The following is a 27959-nucleotide window of genomic DNA, read 5'->3' as shown; positions in this document are numbered from 1 at the left end:
GCCCGCCCCCGTCCGGCGCCGGAGTGGGCCTGGTCGCTGGGCGGGAGGAGCCCCGTTCCCGCCCTCTCCCGGCAGCCGGTCACGTGCGGCAGGCGGTGCGCTCCCATCCCGGCGGTGGCACGGGCGTAGCGCGGTAAGTGTTGGCGATGGAGGCCGGCACTGAGGCGGAGCCGCTGTTGCCGCCACGGAGCTGGCGAGCGGGCCGGGGGTTCTGGCGGACCGGCGCCCCCACTGCCGCCGAGGACGGTGAGTGCCGCGGGGAGCGCGGTGGCGGCGTGCCCGGGGGCCCGCGAGCTGCGTGTAAGGTGCTGAGGGAGCCGGCGCCTGAGGCGGGTGGCGCCGCTGAGGTTGCCCTTCCTTCGGAGCTTGCTCTCCGCGGGAAGGGGGGCGGTCGCCGAAGGGGAACCCCGCGGGGTGTCGGGTCTCGGCGTGGGGCTCCCTCCGGTTTTGTCTGGGGCTGTGCTAAGGGACCGGCTACGGCAGACCCGACTGGCTGACCTCAGGTGCAAACCTTGTGCCGATTCGGCTTCACGGTGATTATTATTCTTACTTGTTTTTCATTTCATCAGGTTTGGTTTGTTTGTTTTTTTGTTGCTGTTGTTTGTTTCAAGTTTCTGACAAGTTTTTTCTCTAACTCCGTAAATGTTGGAGGTTTGATTTCTCAGTTACTTCAGGAAAGGATCGTTCGACACCTCGGCTTCTCTGTTTTCAGGGTATCGTGTAACTGAAGTGAACCATTTCTTTCTGTTGCGGTGTCAAAACTGGTGTGGAATTTCTGGTAGATCCTGCACATCCAAGCCGAGCAGTACTTCATTCATCACTGTGACTAAGTGTCACTTGCTCTGACTAAGAGTTGCAAGATAAATTGGATGTTATTGGTAGCATGCCTTGAGAATGTGTGGTTTTGTTTTCTGGGATGGGTTTTTTTTGTTGTTGTTAGTTTTTACTTTTTAATGAAATTTTTCAAGTGAACATTTCTTGGTAATTTCCCTGTTTTGTGTTAAGAACAGCTGCTTAGATTCTGCCCTTTCAGAATTGTTGGGATGAATTCCAGGCTTTCTGTGTGCTCTCAGAACCTAAACCTTTTGCTGGTTTTGCAATTCCTTTAACTACTGTTCATTCAAACAAGTTTGTTTTTCATCTCACTGATGTGTCATGTCTCAGAAAAGATAAGATCTTCACTGCATGAGCCTAGCTTGTCTCCTGTTTATGCTTAGTCTTTTTTGCACTGTGATTCATATCAGAATTGGTACAAAACTGTTGTTGCTCATGCTCTGATAAAAGGTGACATTTAAAAACTGTTTGCAGTCTTTGTGGAAAACTGATGCCGCTGAATCATGTGGAAGATAAAACCATCTGGGATGCAGATCAGTGGTGTTTCTGGTGTTGCTTGGTGTCTGGAGAACATTGTGTTGGCACTGGGACTGATTCTGTCTCATTGTATCCCGTCTGTGATTGCTGTCTGCTGGGAGAAGATGGTCCCTTCAGGACTCTTCCCCTCTGTGGGAAGGTTACAGTAGCACTTATTTTCATATCTCTATCTCCCTCAGCTTTCTCTCTTCCCACTCCTTCACCTTTTTTTTTTTCTTTTTCCTTTGCATTTGGGGCTTAGCTGCCTTTGTCTCTCTTGTTGGCTTCATTAATAGATTAGTTATTCAAAGGTCCTTAAGTGAACACAAATCATTGTCCTTTATTCTTCATGCAGACTTCCTAGTAATGGGCTTCGAAACATTGTATAGTAACTAACTTGGTGATAATTTTATTTCACTTTGTGTACTTTCACTCCTTTGCATGTCTTGATCTGTTTGATACATTAATAATAATCATCAGGACAAATTGAAAGAGGACTTAATTTTATTCTCAAGTGACTGGAGATTTGTATTGCTTTTGGAGAGAATGAGATCAGTGTAAACCTCAGTACCTTTATTAAACAGAAGTAAAAATGCCTAGAATACTGTTGTCTTGATTTTTCCAGCTTCAGTTTGCTGTATGCTTTGTTAAGGAACATTTTGGTTGAAGCTCTATTATAATGCCTGTTACTTAGGACTTGTCTCTGTATAGAAATATTCCAGTCTTGTGACAGCTATTTAACTACTCATGTAATCTAGTTGCCTAAGTTCCTTAAGCTAAGCATAAGAGAGAACCTTTTCACAAAACACAGAAACATGCATGGTGATGATTATTTTAATTAATGAAGGGTGCTGCTGTTGGAGCACAGTGGCAGGAGCTGTGTCTCTACTTTTTGCACAGTGTCATTTGTCATGAGAGCCATGGTTGTGAGCTTATATTAACTAATAAGCAAGCTGTCAGCTTTATCCAAACTCCCAAATGATTTTTACTTCTTTTTAACTTTTCAGGTACTGGTGATAATGACCTTTATATAAACCAAGCTGTAGTATTCATTGAAGATGCAATACAGGTAAATATAACTTGTTTCCTGGCTATTACGCCTCCCATGCTGGCTACTTGTCACACATTCTGCTAGTTTTTGAGTCTGTCTGTTCAGGCAACCAACATTTCACGTCCTCTTGATGTACAAAGCAGAATCAGAATTCAGGATTCCTGTGGTATGCAAATTTCAGTGAACTTTTGACTGAGAAAAACATGTTTGTCCACATAATAAAACAGATAGTGTCTTCTCTTCAAGGTTGTAAAAAAGAGATGATTTTTATGGGGCGGTTTTTTGTTTTGGTTGTTTGGTTTTTGTTTGGGTAGTTGTGGGTTTTTTTTTTTGTGGTTTTTTTTTTTTTTTTATTCTTTATACTTTTTTGAGAGTGACTGGCCTTACTGCTAGAACAAGCTGAGCAGACTCTGGAATTTGCTTCTAAATCTGATTACTTGCTAAGAAGTGATCAAGTTTAAGGCTAGCTTCAGGCACTAAGCTTGAACTCTTTTGCTTCAGCTGAACTTCGTGTCTTTGGAAGTCTCTTTTCTCTCTCTGTCTCTACTGGCCTTTAGTGCAGATTCCTAGATGCTGTTATCTCCCAGTTACTAGTTGTAAGCAGTGGGAATGCTGGAGTGCAGTTCATGAGTTCTCTTGCTACTTTTGGTTGGGAGATTTCTGTGGATCAGATACATTTAAAGTGCACGACCCCTTTTTGTAAGTGGATTTTTATTAGCAGAGGCAGGGTAACAGTGGTCAAGGAGCAGTCACAGAGGAAGGGCCCATTCTGAAGAATCACAGGTACTTGCTTGAACTTAAAGCACATTTTATTGAAAGATATAGATTGTGGTCTATAATATTCAGAATTATTTTGCATCCTATGGCTTTTTGGAAAAGAAAGACAAAAGAAAAAAGATCCATGAATGGAATGAATGCTAGAAAGGTGAATTAAATAGGTGGGCTGTTTTGGTGAGTAACTAGACTAGGCACTGAATTGTTACAGATGCTGTTATTTGTACTGTTGGTAATGGCTCTCTCAGATGACTGTCACACAGTTTGATTATCTGAGCACACAATATTATCTCAGTCCATGCATGTAGAGTACAGCTATTGTAATTGGTGACTGATACTTTAATAACTTATGCAATAATTTATCTTATCGTGAAACTGGAATTATCTTAAGACTTGATATTTGTTGATTAGTATTTGGTTTATTTTGGTAACCTTATCTTTGTCTTTGGTTCTGACTGAATATAATGTCTGAATTATCCCTTTTGTTTTTCTTTCAGTATCGATCTATAAATCACCGTGTGGACTCCAGATCCCTGTGGCTTTATCGATGGTATTATTCGAGAACTTGCCAGTGGTAAGAGCTTGGTATTCTTTTTGCTTTTTTGTTTAGGAGTAAGTCTTAATAAAAAAATATTCTTCATCTTTCATTGTTGATAATTAATTAGATAGCTGTGCTTTTATCCTTCTAAGAACTTAACAATAGGAATCAAGTGGATTGATTATATGTGAACATGATAGAAGTGGAAAGCAACAAATTAAAGTGTGATCATGTAGATGGCTCTTTCAAACAGGGCTGGTGCATGAATGGACTGTTGGCATGATTTACAGGGCTGTGTGTTAGAGTTTTCCAAGTATCTTTTTCTGTTTGGTGGTCAGCAGTTATTCTAAGCAACTGTGGCATTGTTGCCAAACCCATTTGTGTTAAATGTGGTATTATAAAGCTTGGTTTACTTGTAAGAAAATTGCTTTACTGTAAGTATTTCGTTTTTGTTTTGACTCATTCTGGAGGGTTGTGTTTCATCTCTATCCATATAGGATTTTGAGTTTAACCATCACTATAATCCTGGCTTTGGCTTTCATTGAAAACCCTTCTTCGCTTACTGTCACATCGGATGTACGATACCGCCTTCCTGCGTGGAATCCTCCATGTGGCCTAACGGAAAGCATTGAGCTCCTTTGCTTTCTTGTATTCACAGCTGATGTATCTGTGAAGGTGAGCATCACATTCATATGGTGTTGAATGAAATGCCAGACATACTGGGCAGATCAGTAGGTGTAGGCAATGTGGCTTTTCTCCGTTTTATATTTCAGGAAATGCCTTAGAAGTGTTATCCTAATCTTGGATTTTCATGATGAAATATAAACCTCTGTGTGGAAAAAGTGAAATTTTGCTAATAGTAGTGATTTTGCCTCAGCTGCTTTTATTAGGTTATAAAAATTGGTGTATATAATAATCAAATATATGCTAGCTCATTTAAACTTAATGAAAAGTCAGAAATGGAACCTTTATTTGGATACTTATTTCTGGAAAATCTATTTTATGCTTATGAAATGGACATTTTTCTTACATTCAGGGGATTCCTCTTGCATGGCCAGTGTACACTTCTCACTTCTACTGACCTTTATTTAGTTCTTGTAGAAAATATCTCTGATCAGTGTATTTTGCTTTGCATTTTGGGGACTTCTTTATGAGCACTGATGTAAAACTACAAATACTTGAAAAACAATCGGTGCTTACTTTTTAGGGTATTGGAATTTATTATTAAAGTAAGTTGGCTTTTTGTTTTTTCCCTTCTCAGAGTTACTTAATTGGATGGGCAGAATTTTGGAAAAATAAATGGCTAATGGCGTATATACTGACATTAATTATTTCCCTTGCTGACTGGATAGTTTCGCTGAGTTTTTTCTGCACAGAGGTAAGAGCTTCTTTCTGCAGAAACAAGCAGCAGCTTCATTGTGGAGAATGGCAGAGAAAAGCAACCTGTAAACTGGTGGTGGTTTATTGGAGAATTAAAGGAGGAGGGCAAGATGGTTCATTTTTGGATTTTGATAGCTGGAAAATACACTGACCCATAGAAAACGTTTGGTGTAATGTAGCTTCTCAAGGGATTCTGTTTGATTCTTAATAGAAGATGTGAGTTCTTTGCTAAAATAAAGCTTTGCTGCTATAACCTGTCAACAGTCAGGCTATAGAGAGAACTCTGGTTGCATAGCACTGATTTTATTGTACATTTGGAGAATTATGTTCTTAACTTGATTCAGTGGCAGAGTCTATGTAGTGACATATAAGTAAAAGATAATTGTACAGTTTAACAACTGTTTCCTAAGATGAGCTTATGTTGTCTTCGAAACATTTGTGTCCTGAGAGGAATGTCCGTTTTGTGAAGCTGTTCTTTAAGTGCCCTCTTTTATGGAATAATGCAATCTCCCAGTTGGTGGTCTTTGCTATGACATAAATCTGCATAAAATTAGTTGTTCACTTACAGTCATAATGAAGAAAATACTAATATGGTAAAAATGCTGGGAAGTGAGGCAGGAATCCTAATTTTTGCTGCTTGACTAAGTTCTTGTGTCAAAGCCATAATCTGTTGGCTTCAGGTAACTTTCAAACCTATTTCAAATAATTGTCTGTATTAGCCAGGGTTAGGTTGGATAAAGTTGCTACTATTAGTAACTCAGTGTGTAATTGTGCATACTTCAATGGCCATAGTTGACCACTGGATACTGCTGACAAGGTTGTGATGTAGTTTCGAAGAGATGATCTTAAAATGCTGAAAGAATATGTCAGTTAAGCTTATAAGCATCTAACTATAAGAAAAATACATATGTTCTTTTGATGTTCAAGCCAAATAAATATAATACAGCTGAAAGAGGTTAATTACAACATGGAGAATGTGATTTGGAAAGAAATGATTGTAAAATCTTTAGGTATTGTAGTGAACAAGTTGTTTGACCAGGAGCCTTCCATACACAACAGTGGCAGAAGGAGCAGTTTAGCTGCTGCAATGCATGAACAAGGGAATACCAAGGAAGAAAGTGACTCTTCTTTGCTGTTACTGAGAAGGCTGATGGTCAATGCAGGATGCTGAAATCCTTGAAGTAGCTGATAAGTTACAGAAACCTCTTGAAGGCTGGCAAGTGCCTTGGATGCAAGAATCAAAGAGCTTAATTGCTTTAGTGCATGTTAAGGAAGATAAAGTCAATCACCTGTTTGAGTCTTGCCAGAGAGAGAAATTGCTGAGTAATAAGCAGGCCCTTTAATTGTAAAAAGTTGCAAAAAAAAAAAAAAAGTCTGAAAATTGTTATCAAGCACTTATTTTCAGAATGGGAATCTGTTATTATTGAAAGGAGCTTGCCTGTTCCCTTCTTGGAGTGGACCTTGGCAGAAGATCTGAAAATGTCCTCTCTTGAGCTGCTTATGTCTACCGAGCAGTAAAGTTAGTTTATAACTAGTGGCCTGATGAGGCTATTGAAATGTCACTGTGCTTTTTTAAAAGCAGTCTCTTACTCTTTAATGAGGCACCCATAGATAGAAAATCTTTTGTGAGTTTTGTGATCACAATGTGACAGTTTGAGCTTCTGAGCATAACCTTTTTACGTTAAACTGCTATTTTTTTTGATATGTGTCTCAGTGGTTTTCAACAGATTTATATTAAAAAGATTTGTGGTGCTAGTCTTAATGGGAACTCCATGTCTGATCTGCTGGCTTTTGCAGAATGTGAGAATAAGAAGAATTCTACGGCCTTTCTTTCTGCTTCAGAATTCTTCTATGATGAAGAAAACATTAAAAAGTATCAACAGCACATTGCCTGAAATGGGGAGGTAGGTAACGGTCTAGAAGACCTTCTTTCCCAGCAAGCATGTAGTAACCCTCAGAATTCTGGTGTATGAGCTTCTTTCTTGACTGCCCAGCTAAGTGGCTGGTGAGATACGTAGCAGTGGATGGAGGTTGTGTTGACTTTTTGATTCCTTTAATATGTAAAATTTTCTAGAATGCATGTGATGTGACTCTGTATATGACAGATAAGATTTTTTTGATGCTAATTGAGAGGGTTTTTTTTTAAATCTGTGTATTTACAGCCCTTTTGTAAGGGCATCAGATGAGGCATCATCTGAGTAAAGGTCTATGCTGTGTTTTCTGAGAAGGCCTCTTGAAGGTATGGGTAGACAGACGTGTCTTCCAGTCATGAGTGCCAGACAAGAAGATCTCTTTCTTTATATTTTCAAAGTGCTTTACTTCATCTTTTTAATTTCTAAATGGTTTTAGCAACAGATGTGTTCTTAACTAAAGACAGCATGATGCTTTTTGAAAGAGATCTCTTCCTGTGACATGGGTCATGTATGTGTGCAGCTCATAAGACTTGCTGTCCATGCCTATTACTTTTTAACTAACAAATCCCAGGAGCATAAAAGGTGTATGCAAGCCAGGTTGTATTTTGATTGGGGTGTGTAAGTGTAGTCCTGATCTTGAGAAACAAATCTCATTGACCTCACAACTGTCTAAGCTCATGCTGAGGAGTCCTGAGCAAGTATGATTCTTACTTTGAATCAAAACTCAGGTCATCTTCATTTATCTCCATATAGCTTCCTGAAACTACCCCTGGTTTTCTCTGCAGAGCATCCTTTTGCACTTTTAGCAAAGGATATTAAGATTAAGATCAAGTTGGCATTAATACATATGATATGTTTTCTTTCCAACAGTGTTGTTCTTCTTCTAGCTGTTCATCTGTCTCTCTTTGCCATGTTTGCCATGCTGCTGTTTGCTCGAACAAAGGTAACCAATGATATTTATGCTTTAATACATCTCAATGTTGTCTTTTTGTTCTTTACTCACTTAGCTGCTGCATGTCTAGTTTTATAATGAAACTAGTGAAACCTGTTTCCCCTGAGAAGGTCATGTTACTTGTCAAACTTAGATGAGTTTGAAGTCCAATTGAAGGGATTTAAGGTGCGCATAGTATTCATGTAGAGTGTTGTTTCTGTAAGTGTGCATTAGAAGGCCCCTCAAAATAGTGTTAGAATCTCTGTCTTTTAGTGAAGAATTTATTTTCCATGTTGTGCTTCTGAAGTGATAATGCTACTTCCTACACCATAGGTGAAATATTTCACTCTTGCTGTAGGTTGTTGCATATTATTTTATTAGTCTAGCTCTGCTGCTCAGGGTGAAATCAGATGGTTCATTGCTAAAATGTGGTTCACGTCTTTATGGTCCTGCATTTTACTGGTATTGATGCCAGTATCATGGGTAAGAAATTGAAAATCTGTTTATACAAGAGGCTTCCTTGTACGATTCTCCATTTTAATCCTTTGGGTTACTTTCTCTGCTTTTGTTGAAAACTTCTATGCTGTTGTGTATCCAAAGCATTTCATCTTGTCACTTTTTTGTTTATGTTATCACTCATTTATCTAGCTTTTTGCTAAGGTTAGTTTCTTCTGTGTTTTCTTTTATCATCCAATACTGCTATCCCTGGCCATGCCTTGGTAGGTTTTCTGGTCTTTCTGTGTTTTCCTCTGTGTTTTTTGTTTATTTTCCCCTCCCCTCTTTCTGCTGCCAGAAAGCAAATTTGAAATTTTGTGGTTAAAATCACTTTTGTGTCCCAGTGTTTCTGGTATGTTGCCTCTCTCCTAATCTTCCTGTGTGTTAATATATCATGCAGATCTTTTTTTGTCCTTACTTTTTTTAAGGCCTTCCAATAAATGTGTTCCTCTGGGCACAAAGATTAGTCACACATTTCTCTCAATAATATTAGCCCTCTCCTTAACCTCAGTTTTGCACCTTCATTCTTACTGCAGTTTGCACTTGAGCCTGCCCCTAGTTTCCTCTGTGATAGGCAAATTCCTTGAATTTCCATGTTAAAGAAGTTCTGAATTTAAAGCACAGCTTTATTTTTCCCCTTTTGTTTAGTTGTAGACTGGATCTTTGTTTGATCTTTGTATGTCACATCTAATATCAGTTATGAGCATTTGCAGCAGATGAGAATATGACTTGTACACCTGAACCAGTCAATTTTGTGTACATCTGGGTGAACAATAACAAATTGGAGGGCAGTCTCTTTACTTTTTTGACTTGCTAGTCTAATACCATTACAAACTAATAGTACCTAACAAGGCAAAACACTGGAAGCAAGTTCTGAAAATTTAGTAGTAAAATTCATGCCCATAGATTTTTCATTGGCTTGTGTATGTCCTCTAGAGGTACATTTTTTTGTCACTGCAGCAGATTCAAAGGCTGTTTGTTCTGTGCTGCATGATTAATGTTTGTATTGTTTGCACGCTGCATCTTTTTTAGCTGTCTCTGCTTGAACTTGGGAGGAAAAAATAAATAAGTGAATGATCCAAGATTAGCCTCCTGGTGGGTTTTTGATGAAAATTATGATAAAATATGAGCTTCAGCATATCAGATGATGCTATCACTGAGCCACAGAACCACCTTAGTCACCAAAGTATTTGGAAATAATTTTTGGGTGCTATAGCACTGCTTCTCCCCTCCTCCATGAAGGAGTTTAAGTGCTGTGTGATCTTTTTATTGATAGTGTACATAGCATTTTGAATCTTTATTCTCTTGAAAACAGAACAGTTCCGTGTTTTCTTGCTGACCAAGAGCTCCTGAAATGTGCTCTAATTCTAGTTATAACATATTGCCTTATATTGTGTAATCCTACTTGTGTAAATATTTATTTCATCTAAAATAAGATGAGGACTATCCTTGCACTCCTTCTTTTAAGTACACCTTCAAGTATGTTATTGAAGAGAGTCCTAAAACTTGTCTGGCTGTGTTCTGTGTAGATCTTACTTCAATTAAACAAAACCCCCTGGGTATGTAAGGGCATAACCGAAGAAAGGGAAAAAACTTTGTTCTGAGTAGTGGTAGTAACATTTGTGCAAGTAACTAATGCAGAGGATGTTAAGTTTCCTATTTGGAAGTCAAAGGTGAAGTGAGAGACACATTTCTTCCTCAGTGAGTGTGCTAGTAGGGCTGTAGGTGTTTGAGAGTTGCTTCTAATGTAAAGGCAAGATTACTTTGTAGCATGGTAGTTGTTGAGGCAGCTCTTCGTTACTGAGGAAGCTGTTTTGTTTCTGTTCTTCAGTATAGACAAAATCTATTTTAATATTGTCCTCAAACTGTATTATACTTCTGGACAAGTCCTGGAGTGTAGTCCTGGAGTATACATTTCAGGGTTGACTAGGTTTCTATCTATAGCGTGCTGTAGGGCAGCTTCTACTCTATGCTAATTTTATAATGTAAGTTGGGACTGAATTAATATGTGATTATATTTTTAAATTACATTTTTAAAATCATGTTTAGGGAGTCCTTGTATCTCCAACAGACTAATATCTCTTGCAGGCTAAGAGGTGATGCTTTTTATATCAGGGGTGGCTTCAGATTTCTGTATTGTTTGTGGCATTGCTGTTCTTCCAGTGTCTGAGGTGCTAGCTAGACATAATTTCTATATTGAGCTTCCTGTGTCTGGCTTGGCTTGCTGTTCTTCCTTATGTTCTTTAATGGCTGTTAGTAAGTGAAGTGATTGCACTGTATTCCTACACATTGTCCTAATTTTTATGCTTTTCTCATGCTTTTTTTCATGGGGTAGATGTGATTGTGTTTCGGAAGACATTGATTGATATATTTAAAATTTCTTTTTCCCTTCCTTGGTAAGACAATCTGAGCGATTCTTTGGTGTTCCTCCATCTCTTTGACTAGGATGGCCAGCAGGATAAGGAGTGGGTGGGGTATTTCCGGAATTTGCCAGATTCACTGACATCCCTGCTGGTCCTGCTGACTACTGCAAATAATCCTGATGGTGAGCAGTCTTTCAGAAGTAGCTTTTATATCTCTTTTCAAAGAATAATAGAGTAAGGTTATCTTCAGACTACTGTAACCATTCTTTCAGCTGATAGTTCTTAGCAGAGCTAGAGGAAGGTTATGTAGACATTTTTCATGCCTTTAGTAACTTGTTTCTTGCCTTCCCTTTGGTGTAATTTTATATGCATCTCTAAAGTGGAGCTATATAACAGCTTCTACCAATTGCCAAAAATTGATAGAGATATCTAGTTTTTATCTTAAGGATTAAATATTTTTTTTGTTAATTCTACAGTGATGATTCCTGCATATTCTAAGAATCGAGCATATTCAATCTTCTTCATACTTTTCACTGTATTGGGTAAGCTGCCTCCTGCCCTCAGTCATTTAAATGCACTTTAACTTTGACACTTGTGCATGCCAGCTACAGTGTTTGCTAGGAAAGTTTAATCGTAAAATTCTCCTTTTTTTTTTCTTTTTTTTTTTTGTGTGTGGGTGTGTGTGTGTGTAGTGTCTCCAGTTACTGCGTAGTGGCTTGTAAAATAACTTTCATGGAAGGTACTTTGGTTTGGGGTTTTGTCAGCAGCAGGTGATAGGGGAATGGATACATTACATCATATTCAGACATGAAAAACATTTTGGAAACCAAACAGAAGAAAACTAATCCTTTTTCAGTTTTACATCTGACTTGCAATGTACGTATCTGTTTTTAAAAGACGTTTCAGTATATTTTTATGATTGTTATTGCCTCTTTTTCTCCAATAGGCAACTTATTTTTAATGAACTTGCTTACAGCAATAATATACAACCAGTTTCGAGGTTACCTTCTGGTGAGTAAAGCATTCCTAATTTCTCTGTTCTACCATAACCTTTAAACTGTGAAGCCCTGAGTATTAAAAGTTTCAACTGTGTTTTAAAGCAGTATGCCCACCCTGATTGTAGATACAGTTTTAAGATACTAAAGAATCTTTGATGTAGATACTTTTTCCCTTATATGCTGCTGTGGCTTGATACCCCTTCCATGACAAAATTACCTGCTTGTATACTTCCATATACTTTGAATATTATAGAGGGGTTATACCCCAAACTATTAGAAAATTGAACAAGGACAAGTGAACAAGGAACTTAAACTTGGCCTCTGGGAACAAAACCTGCTGTACTATTTAAATAGCTATTGTTGCAAACCCTGACACTTATTTTGTCTGAGTAGCATGGCATTAGGAACCTTCAATATAACAGAATTGCTGACTAAAACTTATTTGCATTTGGTATTTTTCACTTCATCCTTACTATGGTGGGCGGATGTAATGTTAGAATGATTAAGGCAGTCTGCTGCTACTGAAAGATGGACTTGAGTTGGGCCTTGTGGTTAACTTGTACCAGAGTAGTTGCCAGTAGAGATAGTAGATATTCTTGGTAGTATTCAGTGTTAAATAAAAGGAACCTGTGGTTACTGTCCATGCAATGCCAGTTATTCATGTAATACTTTAATGTGATTCTGGAAGGTGCCTGATCATTCATGATTCCCCCCATTTTGTGCACTGAATCTGAAGTGTAGTGTACCTCTTGACTCAGGTATTTATATTTGAGAAGTAGAAGCTGACTGAGTGTACTTCTGCATGTTGTTCAAGGAGTGTGCAATCTGTGGCGACAATTAAACTCATCACTAAAAGTTCTTTTTCCTTTGCTAACAAGCTGTGCAGTGTGTTTTGTTGTATTATGTACATGAGTTGTATATTTTCCAGCTGGGAGTGCAGTCTGGATTCCCTTAGCAGGAAATAGTGTTAATTGCTTTTGTTTCTATACAAGGTAGTGCAGTTGAACAATCTGGGAGGAATTTTAATGAGCTGAGGTAAGAATATTTTGGAAAGCAGGGACAAAGTAAGTCAAATTAAAGATCATTTCAGTTACTTCCAATAAAATGTACTTCATGCAGGAGGTTAAATTTGTGACTTTCCTATAGCTATTCCAAAAAGAAGTAACTGACTGGCTGCATGGGTGCATTTGGAGATCTCCAGAACTGGGTTTATTTCCAGCAATGAATACAGAACATCCAAGGCACATTGCAGCTACTTAGCAGTTAACACACATGGTAGGTTAGTAGAAAGAACACAGTGCTAGGCTAAGTATTAATGTTCATCATGCTCACAGCACACAACTGAATCTTTGGTCAGGCAGTCATCAGTCAAAAGGGTTGGTCTCTTGCTCCTTGGAACAGGCCAAGACTCTCTGTGGTGTTACCTTCAAAGTGTTTGAGAGTTTTCTTTAAGCTTTGTAACTTCCATGGCGATTTTTTTTTTTTTTCCTTCTTGAGTTTTTCAGCAGTTTCAATTCCACCTCTATTTTTTACTTTCCTCTTGCATATTTTAGAAGACTTCACAACTCAGCAGCAATGTGTTTGGTAAATCTGAGTCAGGGTAATGCTATGCAAAAGCATTGGAATCTGACAGCTAAACCTCTGGGCTGTAGGTTAAGATTTTTTCCCTTTGTGCCAGTATAGGGATCAGTCTCTGTAGCTTGGAATGAACAGTGGTTCCTCGTTGTGTATGTTCCAACTGGTCTTTTCTTATGTATATAGTTTCCTTCAGGTTTAGTGGCAGGGGAAACTGTACCTTTGACTTTGGGTATCATCTCCCATTGTTTACGTATGGTTTTACAGTTCCTTCATTACTTCTTCTCCCTTCTACTTATATATAGTCTTATAGTTCCTTCTCCTTACCTAAATACTCATATAGATCATTCAGTCCTTCAGAGGAGTGGAGTTGAGGGACTGGGGGTGAAAGTGAAATAATAGCTGCTTTGGTAGAGCTACAGACAGAATGTAATTCTTGTTGGATAGTGAGCCTAAAGGAGTATAACAGAAAAGGAATTGCTTCCGCCTTCTTGTGGGAAAAGGATGTTTAATACATGCAAAGAGGAATTCCTACCTTTCTTCCTTCTTGGTTTCTTCTAAGAAAAATCTGTGTCAGTTTTTTGCTTTCCCTTGTGAGAGTATGCAATAATCTGACTTAAGAAAGCAGTTAAGGTTGGGGGTGGGGGGAAGGGGAGGGAAAGCAGCATGAAAAACTGTGGCTCTGGCTCTCTTTTTGCTTGGCAAGAAGCTGAAGTTGGAGAACTGGCATGTCAATCCAGAATTAAAAATAAACCATGACCTGGATGTTTACTTGACCTCCAGAAACTTGTTTGCTTGCTTCCTTCCTTCTTGTACAGGGAGTTCTTGAGGGGAGTGAGGCCTAGGTCTCCTGTTCCAATCTCTAATCGTACATCTAGAGGATCGGTATATTTTCTGACCATAAGAGCACTGCATGAGGGGCTGGGTAGCCCTGATATTCCTTAAGTTCTTCTTAAGGATAGGAGTGGACTTTGCTGATTTCAGCCCATGACTCTTTATGGTATTCCTTTTAAACTGTGGAGTTTCTGTCTGGTTGGACCTCATCTTTAGACAGCTCGATCTAGTGGCTGATGATGGGGACTTTAGCAGCAGGGTAAAAAAACCCCAATATTTTTCCTACCTGAAAAATTACTCTGGTTGAACAGATATGGCTTTTTCTGAGGCTTGCAGTAGGTTCTGCCAAAGAGCTGGGCAAATAATTTACTGGTCTTACTTACATCACCTAGTTGGGTTTCCTTTAAACAAGTGTGAGTAAGTTGTCTCCCCTGGTGTTTTGACTGTCCAGAAATCAGTTCAGTCCTCCCTCTTCAGGAGACGACTGGGAATCCGGGCTGCATTTGAAGTGCTTTCTTCCCTCAGAGAGACTCCTACTAATGCACAACAGTAAGTGGAGAATGTTGAAACAGTAGATTACCTAAGAGAAAAGAGCAGATTTTTTTTTTTTTTATCATCTTATTTAGTATAATTACTGAAAATCCTGTCTTGGAAAAATGTCAATTTGCTTATCTCTCATTTTTTTTTCTTTAACTGGATGTTTATAACTCACTGTTTATGACTCCTATGGGGTCTGTTTCCTTTTTATTTCTAATTTTATCTGCTTTTTTTAAAAAAAAAAAGAGGCAGCAGGAATGCATTTGGAACAGCTGTTCTTGCCGTCAAGACAGTTACCTGTTCCTTGGGCCGTTCTATTTTATTTTCAATAGGTTGCATGTTGGCACTGGGGCCTTACTACAAGTGCTGCAGAAAGTTGAAATGGATTCTCGCTGCAAGCAAGCCATCATGAGAGTAAGAACTGTATTTTCTTAGCCTTTATATTGGTGGCTAGCAAACCCTATGATGAGACAGCTGTAGAAACTGAAGTTTCCTTAATCACACCGTTTGATGTAGGAGCTTTCAGCTCTGTTTCATTAATGCTACTTTAAGTGTGAACAGAGGGCCATCTCAGTGTTTGTTCTCAGAACAAAACCAGTGTCCAGGCAGTGATTTCACTTAAAGTCTGCTGCTACTTTGATTGGTGTGATGAGGAATGCATTCACCTGTAGAGAGGTATAGAGTAATGAAAACTCTTGTTTTGGCTATTTTTTTGTTTGCTTTACTTTCTAAGTGAGGCATTTCTCACTGTACTCTAGAACTGCTGTCTTTAGAAGCTTCCCTCTACCATCTGAAAACATCTTTTTTTCATTGGATTTTAGCTGTGCTGTTCTCTCTAGGTATTAATATTTGTATCAGGGTACAGAGGGGTTGGTTTTGCTTAACTGAAAACTTAATCAACATTGCAGTTCATGCCATGATTTGCAGGGACTAGAGAAATTACTTGGCTCTATCAAGAAATGCTGAGATTATTGGTGTGGTTTCAGAAAAAGTATCTGAAAGTGATGTTGCTTTTTGAGAGCAACATTGCGAGTCCTTTGAAGTCCATATTGTAAGATCTTCTGCCAAAAGGAGGTGGCAATTCCAGGCTGACAGTTACAGCATAAGCAGTTGTCTGCCTCTAATGTGAAGGTTGGAAGAGGTACACATGTATTTTTTTCTGATGGTTGTTGACTGGGGTAGGGGATGTATAAGCAGAGTTGCATGAAAATACTGCCTCTGCACTGTAATTATCCTTAGCTGTCCATGGCGTTAGTTACACAAATCCAGGTTTTAGTTTTCCTTCTTGTAGCTTGTGTGTTTTTTCAGTTTTTTTAATTGTTGTGTGTGCTACAGTTGTAGTTAGTATTTAGCATGTTGTGGAATTGTTTATCATGTTGGTGTGTGAAATAACTCCATCCTTTCAGGTAGTAATTTCGGCAGAACAGTGATAATTGACATAGTATCTTAATTGTTTGGATCATAACATAATGGCAATACTAGATGGCACTAAAAGTTCAAGTACATCAAAAGAGCATGCTCCTTCTTAACCAGCATGTGATCCTGGAGAGGGAAAATAGAAATGGTGAGAAAAATCCCATCATGTGGCAGTTTTGTGTTAAAGCAAATAAGTACAGAAGCTCACTCTAATACCTGGTGTAGGTTTTATTATATATCTATTCCTGGGCTTTTAAGATGGTCTGAGAGTGTTGGCACTCTTTGAAGATGCATCTATTGCAGTTGTTGATTTGAATGTTTCTCTTTCCCATGAAGCTGCTCAAAACATGCTCCTGTGACCAGCTGTCAGCTGCCCAGTTTCAGAAGCTCTTTGAAGAACTAGACAAAGACGCCATTAAGCAAGTATGTATCTGACAATCATTTACAAAGTGTCATAAGTTCGGTATGGTCTTGCACAAAAATAAGTGATTGTGTTCTGCTATAAAGCATATAAGCAAACTTCACAACTTTCTGAACTTACTGATTTTTGAAGTTGCTCATGGATTGTTGTTATAGTCACAAGCAGCATTGCTTTGGGGGCTTTTACAGCATTAGACTGTGCTTGCCAGGTAGTGTTAAATGTACAAAAAGCATGGTTGTTTATGTTGGGAAGATTCATTACAAGGAAATGGGGGATAGGATTTAGACCTTATGTCATAGCTTTTCTGAAAAGCCTTGTGGAGAAATGAATACCTCTGTAGTAAACTTGTTTTGGTGAAATGTGAGGAATTTGTCTTGTTGTGACACTCCTATATTAAAGCAATGCATCTCTGCTATATATTAGTCTTTGCAGGGTAACACTTAAATATACTCAGGCGAAGTCTTTCCTCTGGTCCTTGATTGAAAAGTGAAATGCGGGTTCTCTAAGTGTTCAGATGAAGATGCACAGAATGCATTATCCACTTGGGGAAAGAAAGAAAAAGAATAATCAGACTTTTCAAGGGTTAGGAAATGTTCTCTGCTATATAACTAAGACTTCTGAATCTTTTAATATAGATAAAATGTTGAGAAATAGGGTAGGAATTTTGCAATTAGTAGCTTGGTGTTCAGTTCAGATGCTTGGGGCATTGGAGAGAGGTTGGATTATCTCCCTTCTTTGCCATTATCTTGTATTATACTATAACAGTCAATCCACTTGCTAATCAGAAATGATCTCTTGCTGCTCATAGCGACAGGTTGAAAACATCTTTGTGCTAAAATGTCAAAATTAGCCTGTGGGTTTTAAGTTTTGCTTTGAAAATGTCTGTTTCTTAACTCTGAGAGGAGATGTGTGTTTCCTGCATTATTAATAATATCACTAAAATGCTTATGCTTTGTGCCTTAGCAAATCTTTGTGTTCTTTTCCAGCATCCTCCCAGTCCGGAGTACCAATCACAATTTATGCAGAAAATGCAGTTTGCCTTTGGCCATCCCTACTTTGGGTATTTGGGGAATGTTGTAGCCCTTGCAAACATTGTTTCTATCTGTGTAAGTAAAAGGGTGTCTATGTGGGGGAGGGGGGTTGTTTGCTTGTTAATTTTTTCCCTGCTACAAACTTCAGTTGTTCTCCAGTCTCTAGTTTAATACCACTTTTTGTATCAAATGTCCATGTTTGTCATGCTTTGGTTATGCCCAAGTCTAAGAAGAGAATACCTGCAGTTAAAAAAATATACAAAAAATACATATTAAAAAGATTTCTGCAAAGCATGAAAAACTGTTCTTGTATTTAAAAATCTACAGAAGTAGAAGAGTGGTTTCATAAAATGTTTCTTGTTGGTTTAGGTGGTCTTGGTGATGGATGCAGATAAGCAGCCATCCAAAAGAGATGACTTCTTTCTGGGGGTAAGATGCAGCATTTTCCTACAGTTAGTTCTGTTCCCTGAGGTGTCAGTAATTCTAATTCTTATTTTTATTTTTTGGGGTGAAGGCTATCAACTGCTTCTTTATCCTGTACTATCTGCTGGAAATGTTGCTAAAAAACCTAGCAATGGGCTTAAAAAGATACTTGTCCTACCCAAGCAATAGATTTGATGGTCTTCTGACTGTGATTTTGCTGGTAAGTTCTTTTTGACTTCTGTATTCCTGTATTTATTGACTAGGATGATTAGGAGCTGCAGGAACTATGGGTTTGCTTTTGCTTCAACACTAATATGCTAAGCTAAGCATCATAAGACAGTGTTGTGGTTTGCAATGGCTTGAACATTTGTTTCTCTTAAGGTCTCCTTTCTGGAGGTAGGCTTTTCTTACATTCATGGAAAAGGTGAGCTTTCCTATAAGCAACCTTTTAAATGTTGTTTAGAAAAATTCAGCTCTTGGAGTAATTACATAAGGAATTCTGCTACATAGCTAAAAATCACTTTACTTTTTGAATTAACCCCCCCCAAATTCTTCTTTATCTTATTGTTGTTCTTGTTATTTTGTAAAAACCTGAAACCCATATGGCGGATGGCCAAAGTCATGGTGAATCTAATGCACTCTATGTCCTCTTATGTGTCACTGTTGGATGATGTGTGTGGGTTGTATTAATTTGGTAAATACTTAGTCAAATATGACTTCAGTGCTTCAGAGTGGGTGAATTTAGTTGCTTAAAGCTCTTGAAGGTATTTCTTGTCAAGGAACTTATGCGCCTTTTGAAACTCAGAAATATAATTTAAGGTTTTGCCTTTTTTTCTTTCCTAAATAAAGATTTTGGAAGTTGCAACTTTTGCTGTATATGGATTTCCTCATCCTGGTTGGTATGTAATCTCTGAACTGTTGCACTTTGCGTGTTGTCTGGGTTGGGTCAGGGGAATATACACACAAGTTCATACGCACTCATGTCATGACACTACGATTGTCAGTGCAGGCAGTAATTTACCAAACCTAGGAGAATTTCTCATTATTGTAGTTGCTGGTGGCCATGCAGTATGGATGAGTGAAAAAAATTTATAAATTTTTAAAAAAGAAATTTAGAGTTCTCTTTAGGTGTTCTGAGAAGGATACATTTGTATTACTTGCAGTCTGATGTAAAATGAAGTGTTAGCAGACCTATGCTTACTGAAGGTGCAGGAGTGGGAATTTGGTACAGTATACACAACCAGCTAACCTAGTATGTTTCACTACCGGATTGCCCATAAGGTCAGTTGCGACTTCCTGAACAGCTGGTGAAACCCCTTGAAGTCTGAATTTTGTGCTGTAAAATTTAGAAGAAAAATTCCCATGTACTTAAACCATTTATAATACAATAGCTAGGAGTTATAGTTTGGTTTTTCTTATGTTCAGACAGTTCTTGGATACCTATCCTGTATTGCTTGTGTTAACACAAGCATAAAAATCAGTTTTGCCTCTTAAAACTTGACAACTGCCACCACAATGAAAGAAGAAAGCAAAGGGCTTCGGGAAGATTTCCTGAATCTTGGATATTAGCTGCTAACAGTCTAATGGCATTAACTGTTGACCTAACTTTTGGTTGTTTATATTTGGGTTTGATTTTTGCCCTTTGATTCTGTTGTAGACACTTGTTTGCTCTATAATAGTACCTTGAAGCACCAGTAGTACTTGATAGTTTTTTGTGTCAGTGGCTGCCAACAGATAACAACCCAGATGAGTCATTCCAAGTCCTAATGCTGCTTGTGGTATGTGCTGGTGGTAATTGCTTGGTCTGTAGGTTAACATCTTCAGGACAGGACTAATATGTGACTGTATTCTAGAATGTGTTCTACGTCATGTTGTCTTAATTAATTTCCTCCATTATTAGAGTTGAAGATACTAATGCTACAAATCATGATTTAGCATCTGTGTTATGAAGGAACTTTTTCATTAACATCTTCCATCCCCCACCGTTCCAGCAAAGAAGCATCCAGCATGCCAATGTAAAAGTCTGTTAAAACTCAGGCTGACATTTGAAGTGTATGCGTATCACCTGTGGAATATGAATATGTGGAAGAAGGCTGTCAAAACAGCCTTCTAATTAGTACTTCTAACTTCAGCCAGGCATATCCTGAAGGATTAATTCACATCTTTGTGCAGGCTCCTGAAGTATCTCACTATAGCAATATCTTTGTATTGTTTTGTTTTCTGAAAGGACCCCCTTTGGTCCTTGCACCTCCCAGCAGAAGGAAGACCACTTATGCAAGTATTTTAGGACAAACATGCCCTTTAAAGAGCGCTGTATGCATATTTAAGAGCCCAGGCTAAATGGACCTCTTCATCAATTATTAGAGTTTACTGTAGCTGAGATTACTGCTGAGTAAATTAACCAAAAGTTGTGGGGAGTTTAAAGTTACCTGCATGAGCAGATTTTACTGTGTCTTTCTGTCATGAGCTGTTTCTCTGATTTGTTATTTTCTTCTGTCTTTCCTAGGAGACCCGAGTTCATGGGTTTATTGTCCCTGTGGGATATGGTGCGATTGGTGAACATGTTAATTGTGTTCAGGTTCTTACGGATTATTCCTAATATGAAGGTGTGTGTTTATCCCTCCGCGCTTCTCACTTCTTTGTGGGTCAAATTGTAAATGTGTTAAAACCTTTTGAAATAAAATAACAATCTCTTGCACCTGAGTGGGATTATAACTCGGCTCTAGCTACTGCTCCAGACCCTGCTACACAGCACCTCACAAACTTAGTTTTCCCTGTCTTGCATATAAAATTCTGTTTTGTTTTAGTTCATGGCTTTGGTTGTAACTACGTTGCTGGATCTGGTAAAAAACTTGAGAGCCTTTGCAGGAATTCTTGTGGTAAGTCATGATGCAAGGTTGTAATTTCCTTTCTTATAGTTAGCAGTGTAAGAAGGGTATGTCATCACCAAAGCAAACAAAGTTCATTGACAATAACCGTGAATGGTCATATTGCACCTTAACCAACCAGTCCTTCTCCAGGACTTGCAAAGCCCAAACAAACTACTGTTTTGTTATGGGCTGCGCACAGTGATAGTACCTGAATTATGAGTTTACTTTAGGAGTGCCTTTAAAAAATAGATTGGAACTTCCTCAGAGTGTCTGCCTCAGGCTGGATACTCTAGTTTCAAATAAAAATTCATCCAGTGTGAAAAGTAGCCTAGTTTTCCTTACTCTGGCTTGATTATGTTATATTAAATAGCAAAACAGCTTTACCAGTCTTTTCAGTTGAGAAGGTCCTGAGATGGCATGTTTGGACATGATTTTTAAAAGCCTCTGCCATCCTGTTTTTGGTGTGTAGAATATGTGTAGATGTGTGATTAAAGGGTGGATCAGGACATGTCCACTACAAAAATTCTCCGTTTCCCAACTCCTGAGTTTCTGGCTTTGTGATGATGTCTTCCCGGTAGAGCAAAGAAGTTCCTGGGTAGTTTTTCTGTTGCTTGTAGGGTTTTTTAGGATATCTTAATTTGAGGTAATGGTTGGAGACCAAGGATTTGCCTTGTGTTAGTATTGTCTAAAAAGTTGTTCTAGTCTGTATACTTAGCATGCAATTTACCCAGAGTAGCTGGTTTTGTCACTAGTAATGTCTGCTTTTTTGTAGGGGAGGGGCCTTAAATTGCATTCTAGAAAGATGGCAGGAAGCTGTAGTAATAGGCTTGATTTTATTTTTAGGAAATATGCATGTTTCAATGAGGTGTCCTTATACATGTATGTAAGACACAAAGCTTATGACGTTGTTTAAATGTCTGCTTCTAGTTATCCTTAGTGCTGGGAGTGTGAATTGTAGTTTTGCACCAATCATGAGGCAGATCTGACACTTCCATTAATTTAAAGTAAAATTGCTTTTACTTGAGGCTATGTGGAGGCTGTCACTGAGCTTATACTGAAGTGAAGTCTGACTCCATTACTTGCTGATTCAAAGCATCTTTCATAAGGTTAGCCTGAAACATGTGCTGAGAAGGTCACTGATCAGCTAGTTTCTGAAGCAGTGAGTGTGTTAAATAATCTTTTTCAAAGAATAAAATTACCTTTATTACTGCCAAGCCAGATACCCCATCTTCTGGCAGGCTGTGGAATGTCAGCTTCAACTTAACTGACTGTTCAAAGTGCTGTGGTTCATAGGTCAGGGCTGTTCCTCTTTTGTGCTCAGATTTCCCACTTGGGTCTGTTTTGTAGCAAAATACAGAAATGTGTTGAAGAAGTTGCTGATGTAAATTTAAATACTTAGTTTTGTTTTTGGTTAAGTTTAGTTGAAGCATATTTTTACTGGATCTAGCAGGAAGCTCCTCAGATATTTAGATTAGTCCTAAGGAATACAGGTACCGGTTTTGTTTTTTAAGTCATTATTCTGCAGTGTTAAAAGCTAAATATCATCATTCTGAGACACAGGAAATTAAAATAGAGTAAATTGATCTAATGTGTTTTAACAGCTGAAAGTTAAATAGGATATTAAAAAGAAGAACAAACAGTTTAATACAGACGTTGAGAAGTATTTTTACTTCAAGACCTTCAGGCATTGTTTGTTCATGAAGTTCCTTGGACTGTGGTGTTCATGTGATTTCCATATTAACTGCATTGTTACTTAGTGACAGAAATACTCAAATCTAATACCTACTTATATTTCTTCCAGGTGGTTTTCTATGCATTTGCTATATCTGGTATAATGCTATTCAAAGGTGCTGTTGTTCCCTTTGGAAATATCAGGTAACATCACCACTCTGTTTTTTCAGCAGATCTGCAGCTCAGTATCTCTCAGTTGTTGCTTGTGGTTGGTTTTGTTGGTTTTTGGCTTGGAGTCACCCTTCTTTTAATGTTAAATTACATAGACTTTTTAGCTGTTACTCCTTCTGTTTCTTCTTGCTGTATTGAAATTACAGGAATGCTTATATGTAGCTTGAAATTGTACCCTTCTGTAGCTTAAATATTTGAACTATTTCCCTTCTCGGAAGAATCTTGGTGTTAAGGTCTAATACGTAGAAAGCTATGCTCACATCATCCTGTAATTCTCTTACAGTGCCATCAATACAACATATGATAATGGGACTCTGCAGTGTGGGACCTACGAACAGCTGGAATATTGGCCAAACAACTTTGATGACTTTGCTGTGCGTCTGATCATCAGTGGAATCTGTCGCTTTTCCCCTCTCTGCTTATCCCTTCCCCTCATGTTTTGAGCTTTAGATGTGTAATATAGCCACCCAACGCCTGTTTTACTTGTGTTATTTAGGCAGCAGTAGTGACCCTCTGGGATGTGATGGTGGTGAACAACTGGCAAGTCTTTCTGGAAGCGTTTTCAAGATACTCAAGTCCGTAAGTAGCAGGAATGATACTAAAGAAGTCCTCTATAAATCCAGCTTATAAAGTAATTGAACAAGTATTATACACATAGCACAGTTCCTACATCTGTGAAGAGGGGTGCTGCTTACCTTTCTTTTGCATCAATTCAGGTATACAGGAAATTAAGTTAATACTTCATGGCTGTTCTTTAACTTGGGCAACTTGATGGTTGGTCTGGTACTTGTTGGATGCCATGAAATGCTTTGTCACGTATAGAAGGGACTGGAAACTTGCTTGGGAGTCATCTTGTTCCAAAAAATGGTAGTGGATGACTTAAGTGGGTTATAAACTTGCAACATGTTGGGTAGGTGGTGCTCTCTGTAGAGTCAATCTCACGGAGGTGAGATATTAGCAAATCACTGTAATTCATTTTGGGCTGATACTATATTTTCCCTGTGGATGAACAATCTTTTGTAGAGTTAAAACCTTGGACATGTATTTCATTTGTATTTATTTTATGGGAATGTTTGAAAGGACTGGGCTAGTCTCTGGGTTGTTCCAGTGGTCCTTGGCTGGTTAACCCAGCATATAGTGAAGTTGTGGAGTGCTTATTTACATCTTGTGTGTGATAAATGGTTAAACGTGGTCTGGTGAAAACTGCACAGGATGTGAAAGAGAAATCCATTGGGATCTGCAGTTAGTGGAAACTACCTCTAGGTCAAGAAATCTCTGAACTGCAAATGGCTGGAGACTGGGAGAGCACTTAGGGAGTAGCATCTTAGGTATCTGGCCATGATTTTGCACTCTTTCCTGCACTTCTGCTTTGACCACTCTCAGAGGATACTAGCCCAGATGGATCTTTTGCTGTGATCCAGTACAGTTTCTACTAGAGTTGCTTTTCTGTCCCTTCAGACTTCAGTTAGGTATGTTAAATGGGGGAAACGAGTCTCTTTGGCTAACTTTAATGAAAGGCAAAGACTTTAATTTTCTGTACCAGACCTTCTTAGACATTAAGATTCATTATGCATTATATTTCAAGGAAAAATGTGTTTTCATGGCTCTGTTTGATTGTTTTTGGGCTGAGGTTGTTTACTGCCTACTTTACTTTATTTCAGGTGGGCAAAAATCTATTTTGTAGCCTGGTGGTTGATCTCTTCTGTGATCTGGGTTAATCTCTTTGTAGCTTTACTTCTAGAGGTAAGGAAATGTGTTTATTTGGTATTAGATACTAAAGACAGGTTCTGATTTGTGTGGGGAATGAAAAGAACCCAGACAACTTTTTCGGAAAGTACCTGTAGAGGGCACTTCACCCCACCTTAAGACTTACGCACATTTCTGTTGAAGATGCTCTTGTCTGCATTGAGAAATAAAATTTACTACTGTAGTCAGAGTGGCAAATATTTAGACAGTAACTTAGGCATGAGTCTCATGTGGAGCCTTAGTCTTGCCCATAAGTGTTTCAGAAAAGACTTTCAGTTCTAGGTGGAAGCTAACCTCATGAAGTCTTCTACCTGCTTCCTTCTGCAGGGCTGTTCCCTAAGTTTGCTGTAATAGCCAAGATGCAGCATTCCGTAGCAGGAGAGTAGGATGTCACTGATTTTCTCCCTTTCTTTGCCTCAGCTGTCTGTCTGCTCCCTAGGTGTTGATTTGTTAGAGTAGTTCAAAGTGGATAAGAGAACATGACAAAACCAGAAGCTGAGTTTAAGTTGTGATGTCTGGACTTAGGAGTATGTTTATGTATGGTCAGATTTTTATAAGAAGAAAAAATTCCAAGCAGGTGAACTCATGTGTGTAGTTCACACAGTTTTCCTGGAGAGGCAGTCCTTGCTAGGAGTAGAAGGCAGCAGGGCTATTTTTGCTCTGCTGTTCTTCCAGTGTGTGAAGAGAAAGTGATCTCATTCTTGAACAAGAGGCTCTACTAAAGCAGCCCAAAAATATGCCTGAATAAATCACTTCTCTGACACTCTGCATTTAAAGTCAAACTTCATTCCGTCCCAAGCTTTACCCACAAACATACTGACCTGATAGAACCGCTGTTCTGATGTCACCAGAAGTAGCCTTAATTTCTTTTCCCCCCTATTCCTTTTACACTTCAGAACTTTATTCACAAGTGGGACCGTCACTGTCATCGAGAGCCTCTTTCAGACATTGAATACCAGAGGACAGTTGATCTCATGTTCAGGTGAGTTGACGTGGGCTTGATAATCAGTCTGGTGTTTGATGTTCATCTGTTTTAAAGAGAGTGGGCCGGTTGCAAGAGGGTAAAAGGCTTGTCTTCTATTTTCTCCCTCTGAAGCAAACTGTGTCATCTGTTAGTTTCAAAAAGTACAATAAGTACTTTAGTCTGGCTTCAGCTGATTTGGTCACCTAACCTTCATATGGTTTTTGTCCATAGCATGCTGGGAGAAGAGGTATTGGGGGGGATGGGGGCAACTGTGCTGGGAGGGAGAAGAAAAGGGAAGATGAGCAAAATGATGCACATTGTTGGCTTAGTAGGAAATTGTGGGTGAGGAGTTGATACTTGATGATCCTGCATAAATGGAACTTCTGGTGCACATTGGATATTCAATAGTAGCATTTGGAGCATGTTCTCATTTGGGAGTTTCTTCAGGAAAACACATCTCCTGACCTTCAGTTGTGTTGTACTGTGTGCAGGAAATTGCTTCCCTGCTTCTTATGGGAAAACAGCTGTTGGTTTCCATGACACATCTGTGAAGGATGGATCACAAAGGAAAGATGCAAGGAGATGCATCTTCAGGGAGCATCAACTTATTGTAACTTTAATTAGTTGTTTCATTCTTGAAACAAGCCCATGTTACATCTCAGTATGTGCATTGCAAAAATAAATGCTGAGAAGTTTGCTTTGCTGCCCCTAACAACTCATGCATTTTCTTGTAGAGATGTTTTGGAAGAACCCACAGAGGAAGAGCTAATGGAAAAACTGCACCAGCATCCACACCTGCAGTTGTGTAGGTGACTTCTGGGAAGGACTGACGTATTTAGACCTCCGTTTTCTTGAGGTTGTCAGCTGGAAGAAACTGAATGGATTTTCTGGGAGGTGCTGTTAGGAGAGAGGCTTGTAGGACAGCATGTGAGGTTTGGCTTGGCAATTCACTGCAGAAAGAGGGTTTTATTTCTGGTTCATCTCTTTTTTTTTTTTTTTTTTATGTGAAAGATCTGAATCTTGCTGATTGGATTTGATTTTAAGTTGTGATTTTAGCGGAGTTTTGCAGCTGTTATTTTTATAAGCTGTTGATATCCGAACATTTTATTTTTTATTTAAGGAAGAAGGGAAAGTGTGTTTAAAATGACTATGCACTTTAAAACATGAACTTTGTAACCACTGAGCCTGCTACTTCTTTCATCACAAGAAAATGGAACTGCCTTTTCTGGTAGGCCCGCTTGGCAGGGGCTGTGTTCTGCAGCTCAGGAGTGGATTAGGCAGGACCAGAACAAAATTATAAGCTTTTTGCAGTGAGAGTTGAAACACTATTTTTATTGAAATGAGACACCAGCATATCTTACCACCTCCTGAAAATCTATTCATCATGTCAGAACACAATCTCTTTGGTTTTGATCGAGGGTTGCATCATGCTGATAACTTTGTGAGCAGTTAGAACTTCAAACAAAGCAATTGCACTTGTGATTCTTAGTGTGGTAAAATAGAGCTCTGTAGAGGAATTATTCTCATGTTGCTTTTTAGCGAACCTTTTCTACTTTCTCCCAAGTCCTGTTCTACGCTGTATCATATTCTGAGAAAAAGCTGAAGGGAATGAACTTTGGCTGGAATGTAGCACTGTGAGTCTCTTGCTTCAGGGTTGGGGGGGAGAAGAAGAGGGAGAGGAAAAAAGGTTGAATGGGATAATCAAAATGCTTAGCAGTTGAGATTTTCATATGTGTCTGTGGGAACTGAAAGGACTCAACCACTGTTGCAAGATCACATTCTTTTCTGGCTTAATGAACCACATGCTGTATTCCACTCACTTTCACCTGGTTAATGCTTTTTAGGTAAATAACTGTCCACAAATCTAAACTGGAGAATGAACAGTAAGCCATGGCCATGTGCTTTTCATTATTCCTTAGTATTCCTCTAAAAAAAGGTGTGTGTGCCTGAATCTTTGTCACATAAGTAGTAAATCACTATGAAGAATAGAATCAATCCCAACTACTGTTTCTATGTGTAAAAATGAAACTACCCTTTGGGGTGCTGCCTTCTCGCTGAGATGCTGGTCACCAAAACTGAAATTTCTTGTGATGTTCTCTGCACTGATAAAAGCACAGACACTTTTCCTCCTCTTCATCCTTCCATCTTTTCCTTTCCTGCATAAGGGAGAGAAAAATGCCTGGTATGCTATTGCATTTGATCTCAAAAGCATAGTTCTGTGGTGTTGTTTCACTGTTCAGAAGTTGCATAATAATTCTTGTCTCCTTCAGCTTCTGTTTGTGTTGCAGAACAAAATGCATTGCAGCTTGCATATATGTAGCACAAACCTGAGTGGAGCTGTGTGCTACTCCTGCAATCTTTCTTTACTCTCGTAAGCTTGCCCTTAAGCCATTCTCTTGTATGTGTTTGGTCTCTTGTTTCTGTTCCAGAATAATCCACCCAGTAAC

The 27959-nt window shown here is 38.8% G+C and overlaps 1 protein-coding gene across 2 annotated transcripts; it reads left to right on the top strand.

Annotated features, from left to right (window-relative positions):
* The first annotated feature begins 27 nt into the window (after positions 1-27).
* On the top strand, positions 28-26695 carry TPCN2 (two pore segment channel 2). Of its 2 annotated transcripts, none has more exons than XM_061355016.1 (25): positions 28-246; positions 2358-2419; positions 3673-3749; positions 4211-4388; positions 4975-5091; positions 6891-6997; positions 7877-7949; positions 10878-10977; positions 11272-11337; positions 11742-11806; positions 14654-14751; positions 15072-15153; positions 16492-16578; positions 17563-17682; positions 17977-18036; positions 18122-18250; positions 18880-18929; positions 20537-20636; positions 20838-20909; positions 22702-22775; positions 23086-23176; positions 23299-23381; positions 24464-24545; positions 25445-25530; positions 26247-26695. In XM_061355016.1, exons 1-25 carry the CDS (start codon positions 147-149, stop codon positions 26323-26325), a joined length of 2238 nt encoding a protein of 745 aa, XP_061211000.1. In that variant the 5' UTR covers positions 28-146; the 3' UTR covers positions 26326-26695. The 2 variants fall into 2 exon arrangements, with proteins under 2 accessions (XP_061211000.1, XP_061210998.1); XM_061355014.1 differs by lacking the exon at positions 28-246 and adding an exon at positions 962-1451.
* The last annotated feature ends 1264 nt before the right edge of the window (positions 26696-27959 follow it).

The sequence above is a fragment of the Neopsephotus bourkii genome, unplaced genomic scaffold (assembly GCF_033783945.1).
Source record: "Neopsephotus bourkii isolate Nb327-2 ecotype Australia unplaced genomic scaffold, CSIRO-AGI_Nbou_v1 NB_768, whole genome shotgun sequence".
Taxonomy (NCBI): Eukaryota; Metazoa; Chordata; class Aves; order Psittaciformes; family Psittacidae; genus Neopsephotus; species Neopsephotus bourkii.
The sequence above is the reverse complement of the archived record's forward strand: the minus strand, read 5'-3'. Positions and strand labels throughout refer to the sequence as shown.